Source organism: Perca flavescens, chromosome 24 (genome assembly GCF_004354835.1).
Source record: "Perca flavescens isolate YP-PL-M2 chromosome 24, PFLA_1.0, whole genome shotgun sequence".
Lineage (NCBI taxonomy): Eukaryota > Metazoa > Chordata > Actinopteri > Perciformes > Percidae > Perca > Perca flavescens.
In genome coordinates, this window is record NC_041354.1 from 3,286,910 (window position 1) to 3,293,660 (window position 6,751).

Here is a 6,751-nt window from a genome sequence, read left to right on the forward strand (position 1 = left end):
CCGAGATGTAGTGAAGGACAAAATGCAATAATTTATAACATAAAATGTTAAAATTATGTAAAGTTTTTTCAATGAACTATAGAAAATGACTATCAGTCAGTTGAGATGGTCTGTGGTGAGATCTGTGGAATAGTATCCAGAGTTACTACCTGTTTCATCTCCAGTTTTATTAGTGAGATGTATAAAGTTATTGAAGTGAACTGAAGCTTTAAGACATTAAGGTGGAGCTCATAAAAACAAAAGCAGCACAGATTAACATGTAACAATGAGACTAAGAACACAGACACCAGCAGAGCTTTTAGACCGTTTATTCATTTTATTTCCCCAAAATAAAGACCAGGGGTTTGTTCCCCTTACAGTAAGCTGAGCTCGTGTTAAACTCTAAAAGATAAATACTCTCTAACATGATTGTAATAACTGTGTCAAAATACAGCATTACATTTAATGTGCTACAGGCGTTTGACCGTTTCATTTCAAGTATTTATTGAACATATTTAGAGCTGTACATTTCACAAGAGTTTAAAATAGTTATTGCATTTCCAGAAAATATAAACCTGGGTCTCCGAGTCTCAGAACGAGGTCTGTTCCTGACACAAAGTCAGTCTCTTTAAAACCAAAACTAAAATAATACTCTTATTCACATTTTAAGATAATTCTCCTGAGATCCTGACGAGTTATCACAAAATACAAAAACAGTTGTTATAAAGATGATCCCACCAGAACAATCTCAGCGTGTCATCATAAATAAAATATTAGATTATTATTATCAAACACTGCCGGCTGCTCTCGGCCTTCACAGAAACAGACGTCAAACACAGTATTAGTACCGGCAATACAGTCATACTTTCATTGAATAAGTAAACATTATTAAAAACAGGTTTAAAAAAAGAGGAGCATAAAAGTACAAAGTTTAGGAGAAGGCTTTCTGAAGAAGAAATGTGTTTGTTGTCCCTGAAGGAGCCCTCCGGTGGTCTGGGAGGAGCTCCACAGAAGAGGAGCGGCTGAGCCGAAGAAGGACTTTGTTTCTGGAGCCGAGGTCACGTCAGGAGGTCTGTGGTGTGAGGTAGTGAGGGGCGTTTCCATGGATACACTGATGGGTGAGCAGCGAGATGTTGTACTTGGTCCTGAAGGAGACAGGAAGCCAGTGGAGAGAGTGAAGGATGGGGGTGATGTGGTGGTATTTCCGTACCTTCGTTAGGACCCTAGCGGAGCTGTTCTGGATGTAGTGAAGTCGTCGAAGGCTCAGCTAGAAGTCCTGATGACGAGAACGTTACAGTAGTCCCGCCTTCAGGAGGCCAAGCTGTGCACGGGGTTGTTCTGCATCGGACAGAGTGTGAGACGCAGTTTGGTAATGTTCCTGAGGTGGTAGAAGGAGATCTTACACACCGACGGCTGCTTCACCACATCTCAAAGCGCTGGTCTTTCTTAAAGGAGGTTCTGTCCACAATGTTGTTCCCGAAGAGTCTAGAAAACACCAAACAGAGAGAGCAGACGCTATTCACACAGAATAAGATGTGGAGCGGCTCACTGAGCTGATCTCAAGTTATTCATTTCCTCTTAACTGAATGAATGGGACACGAATTAAAGAAAGCTCACCGCACGGTGTCAGTGGACGGGTTGATGGACAGTCGCAGTAACAGGTCAGCTGAAGCATCCGTGATGTTATTGTGACTCAGACTGTAACATGCACACAAACATTTATTACATTACATTTATTACTGTACATTATATCAGCCGGCTGCTGCTGATGGACATTTTCTACTTTAAACAAATCACCACAGCCCTTATCTTCTGATATCCGGATAGATTGGGTCGTGCCAACCGAATTATTATGAGTTCTCTGTGTTTATAACTCATCTCCAGCCAGACTGATGCTTTCTGAAGGAATTTACAGTAAAATACATGAAAACTACTCACTTTAGATACAGACAGGAGAGAATAAGTACAGTATGTTTGTTGTACTGCAGCTTTCTGTAGACAGCTCTGACTATACAGACATGTTGTCTTCTAAAATAATCATTTACACACTGACGGGAACTGAAATGTAAATGCAACAACATCTGCCCTTGAAAGCACGTTTAGGGAATCTCTAATAAATGTAGGTTGCTGTATGTGATATTAATATTTGGGGTTAATTAATTTATGTCTGTAGATTATTGTCTCCAGTAAGCTGTCTTGCTGTCCTCTCGGCTCATTAAACTGATCAGCTGACATTGCTGGCTCTTTTTGAACCTCGTCCGGTCGCTGTAATATATATTTTATAAATTAACTCCTCCAGCTCGGTTAGAGCTGACCCTGCGTTATAAACACTGTTGCACACATGAACACATTTGTAGTTTGACTCACTCCAGGACTTGAACTTTGTGCAGATGTGCGCTGAGTGTGAGCAGCAGCTGGTCAGTGAGTCCACAGTGACTCAGGTCCAGCTCTGGCAGCTCTTCACTGAAGTCCAGCATCAGGGCCAGAGCTCCACAGGCCCTCTGATCCAGCGTGCTGTGACTGAGGTCCAGCTGTCCATCCAGGGCTGTACGGAGGGACACTGCCCGTCTCACTGAGTCCCTCTCACTGTCCACAGGAACCAGGGACACCAGCCGGAGGAGGACAGCTTTACTGGCTCTGAGCAGCAGAAACAGACTGTTACGATGCAGAAACATGAACAAAAACTTCTCCTCTGCTTTCAGACTTTCTGGGATCTTTCCCACCTGAGACGGACTCTGTGCAGGACAGGAAACAGCAGGTCCAGGCCGCTGTCCTCCAGCTCACAGTCCTGCAGGAGGAGCTGTGTGTCTCTGCTGCTGTGTGTCAGGATGGTGGAGACGGCCCTGCAGTCCTCAGCAGTCAGACTGAGAGAGTCACTCTGATGGTCCAGCTCCACACTGGAGCAGCAGGACAGATCCAGCCGGTGCTGCAGAGTCCTGAGCAGGCCGGCTGCTGCCCCCTGCTGGGCCTCGGAGGCAGCGCAGCAGTGGACCAACCTCAGCAGCTGATTCCTGTCAACACTGAGAGGAAATGATCCACTAATTAAACCAATAACAGAACCATATAGATACTTTCATTGATCAGATACTAGAATGATCTGCAGCTTCACATGCATTAGAAACAAAAGACAAATTAAAGGAGAATTATGTTTCTTTACAACTTATTATGGTAGCCCTTATTTCCGTCAGTATTAATAACATAAAGCCTATAATGTTAATAGAAAATATCGGGAATGAAAAGTGCTCTGATTGACCAAGAAACAGATCAGATCTGTTGGCAACAAACCTCCAGATTAGACAAACTAATTCAAGAGAAAACTAAAGTAAACTTTAAAATGAACCAAACTGTCAGGTGTAAACATCCTTCACACTTCCTGCTTCAACTCTGTCCCACTGTTCTGACTACAGTTGTCCTGAGCAGGGAGAGACTATCAGACATTTCATGGCTCACATTCAGTGTGTGGTTTAAATAATCTGGAAAAGCTGTTGGTTAGTTTCCAACCTGTGTGATTGTTCGTGTTTCTTGACCTGTCAGCTCACAGATCTCAGCTGTTAGCTTGGTGGGTAAAATGTGAATATTACTGATAGAATGATGGGAGAAAAAAACTACTACTAAAGACAATAATAAACCCAAATGACCTTATAATGAATTATCTTGTAATGTCTTGTATATATTTTATATTGGGTTAAGAGCCATTTTGGTTTACGTTGTTGTTTGCGTTTGTTTGGACCCTCCGACTGCTTGGAGCAGGAATCTCAAGAGATAACTGGACTCAGGTGTTGATGATGGGGAGAAGCAACAGTAAACAGACGAGCACTAATGTCTGACCTGAGATGAGAGACTTTGTCCAGCATTAAGAGGATGGACTTTATGTCCCCTGCTGGTATGGAGGTCCACGTGAGGTTCAGTTGAACTCTGTCACTGTGTCTCAGGGTGAAGAGCAGAGCAGCAAAGTCCTCCGAGTCCATCTGTCTGCAGGTCAGGTTGATGACATCATCCAATGACCTCAGTAAACTGGGTATAACGGGACTGGCTCGAGCTTTATAGATCTCTCTGATGGCGGTCAACACAAAGCTGGGACAGGGTCTGAAAGCATCAAGTGTATTCACCAGGACACTTTGTTTAGTGAAAACAAGCCACAGCAACACATGGACATGATTAAATATGATAAAACCTAAAAAACAACTTGCTGACCTTTTGAACACAATCGTGTCCAGAAAGGGAAGCAGACGTGTGACGCTCTCCTGTAAGAAGCGGTTCTTCCTCATGTTCACAGTGATGGTGAGAGCTGACGACTGCAGCAGCAGATGGTGAAGGAGCTCCCAGTTCAGACAGCAGGATGTCAGCTCTCCACCAACCTTCCTCAAGAAGGAACAGGTCAAGGCCTCATCCTGGATTTCATGGAGGACGGAGAGTAGTGGCTGCAAAACCTTCTCACTCAGTCTGCAGATTAAAACGTTAGAAAAGTAGATTATTAATACATTTAGCCTTTTTATTGATCAGTGTGTGTTTATGAGGCTCAGGAAAGACTTGTACTTGATTGTTAGAGGACCATCATGAAGCAGCAGAGGAATGAGACCCTGAGCAGGAACACAGACCTCCGTCAGGTCTAACCGTCGGACTGTCCAGTATCTCAGCAGGGAAGCCAAACTACTGACAACCTTCATCAGCCCTCTCTCTGATGGTTGGGCTGTCTGAGAGGAGAGAGAAAGCTCTTCCATAGTCAGCCGACAGGCCACTGTCCCTCTTCTGACCCATCGACACATTAACAAGGCCATGTCTGTGGAAAGCCTGAAAACAAAAGAGAAAACAAGTTCACCACTAACTGAACATTCAAACTGGAGAAGATGGTTACAAGAATAAAAACAGTAATAATATGAATGCGTACTTCAGACTGTGAAGTTGTGTAGTACGTCTAAAGAGGAGGGAGGCTCCTCTGACAGACATCTTTCTTGGTGTGAGGATGAGATCTACATCAGAGCCACAAAGTCTGACAACTGTCCCCACAGACCGGCAGGTTTTGCTGCGTAACTCTCCTGTTAACAGCAGGCTGAAGCCCAGCAGCTGCAGCACAGAGGACAACTGCTCGGCCTCCTCTCTGGATCTGACAGAGATCAGTGAACACACTCTCTGGAAGAACTCGGGATCACAGCTGAAACACAACAACAAGGAGGAGGTGTGAACACAGCAAAGAAAAAACTAAAAAGAATACATAACAAACCATGTTATGGACAATGACTTCCTAAAGGATGAATTAAATACACAGTACCTGAGCTGTGAGATATACTTTCATTTATATACAATGTTTTTAATTCCTGTATAAGAAAGTATTAGCAGGACTTTGTTGTTGTCTCAGAGCTACATTGTTGTTATTATTATTCATATCATCTCATTATTCTCATAAAGACAGAAGACTGTGATACTAAATAATTACTGAACTGAGACATTTAATTCATCTGTTTCTACATTATGTTCATTTGTAAATGGCCGTCAATTAACATTTAAAACCCAGGTGATTATTAAGATGGATTTTTGACAAACCTCTTCTTAAAGAAGCAACATATTATTATTAAATATACAGTATTTGTCTGACTTACCTGAGCTGTGAGATATAAGGCAGACACTGTAGGAAACTCCTCACTTCACTCTCTTCATCTGAGCAGCCTGTCAGCTCCACTTGTTTCTTCTCTGATTGGAGTTTCAGCACTTCCAGGAGGATGGAGATCTTTTCTCTGAGAGGTTTATGATCCAGACTGCAGGAGCTGACTGGAAAACTGACTGTAATGATGGAAGGAGACTCAGACCTGTTTTAGGATCATTTGGGAGTACAGATCCAGCAGGAAAATGATACACCATTGATCCTCCTCCTCCTCATGTTTAAAAGGGAATGTTTGTATCTGCACACTGATGATAACAGCTCCAGTGTCTTCTCTCCTGTCTGCTGTTCTCTCTCTGCTGCTGCACACAACAGATTCCCAAAGAACCTGATTTCTTTCTGAAGGTTGTGATAACCACCGAGGAACACTGAAATCATAATAAAAAAAACATTTGATGATGATTTGTTTTTATCAAATAAATACAAAACTTGTCCCTGATGGATTCCATCTTGAAATGTCTGTTCTGTATAAAATGAGAAAATCTAAACTTTAGATGAGACAGCTTTGTCCTGAAACCAGAAATAATAAAAAGCTTTTTGTGCTCGACTGAAATTTGTTTTTTCAGGGACAATATTGATACAAAATTATTAGTTAATGGAAACAGATAACCGATATTGAGAACAAAGATGCATAAACAGTAAAAATTAAAAATTTTAGGCCCAGTTCAGACCAAAGAAACTGACCCAATGTGAAACTAGAACTACATGCAACGAGCCGGACTGCATATTTTTAAAACCTGCTGGTTTACCTCCAATGAGCCTGTAGTGTGATTGTATCATCTCCATAACCGCCCCTTTGATATTCGTTCCAATTTCCACGGGGGGCTCTGCTCAGGTCAATCACTGCTCATAACACACACTCATATAATAGCATGAGCTGCAGAAAGGTTTCCCAAAACTCAGGTGAATATTGGAGTGGCTTTTCAGAGGTGGCGTGAGCTGCAGATGTAGCCACGTTTCTTCTCGACAGGTAACATAATTACCATGAATGATTTATCTTTCACTTGGTTATTAGTAGTCAAAAGCCCACAAAGCTACGTTGGTGAGGATGATAGTAACGTTTGCACAGTGGTCGGTCTGATATGATGCTGAAATGGCTAACGGTAGCCTGCTAGT

At 42.5% G+C, this 6,751-nt stretch overlaps 1 protein-coding gene across 1 annotated transcript; it reads right to left on the reverse strand.

The window, feature by feature from the left end:
* Positions 1-292: 292 nt before the first annotated feature.
* On the reverse strand, positions 293-6,421 carry LOC114551259 (uncharacterized). Its single transcript, XM_028572429.1, has 10 exons — positions 6,385-6,421; positions 5,577-5,757; positions 4,868-5,131; positions 4,516-4,770; positions 4,174-4,422; positions 3,808-4,065; positions 2,703-2,999; positions 2,347-2,616; positions 1,597-1,677; positions 293-1,464 (listed from the first exon to the last, which is right to left on the reverse strand). Exons 1-10 carry the CDS (start codon positions 6,419-6,421, stop codon positions 1,398-1,400), a joined length of 1,959 nt encoding a protein of 652 aa, XP_028428230.1. The 3' UTR covers positions 293-1,397.
* Between the last annotated feature and the right edge of the window lie 330 nt (positions 6,422-6,751).

Excerpts from the sequence above, each read along its gene's own strand:
- LOC114551259 (XM_028572429.1), bottom strand. The coding sequence starts at position 6,421 with ATGGAGATGATACAATCACACTACAGGCTCATTGGAG. Across the intron at positions 4,423-4,515 it reads GATGGTCCTCTAACAATCAA|ACTGAGTGAGAAGGTTTTGC; the intron begins GTACAAGTCTTT and ends TTTAATCTGCAG. Across the intron at positions 3,000-3,807 it reads GACAAAGTCTCTCATCTCAG|TGTTGACAGGAATCAGCTGC; the intron begins GTCAGACATTAG and ends ATTTCCTCTCAG.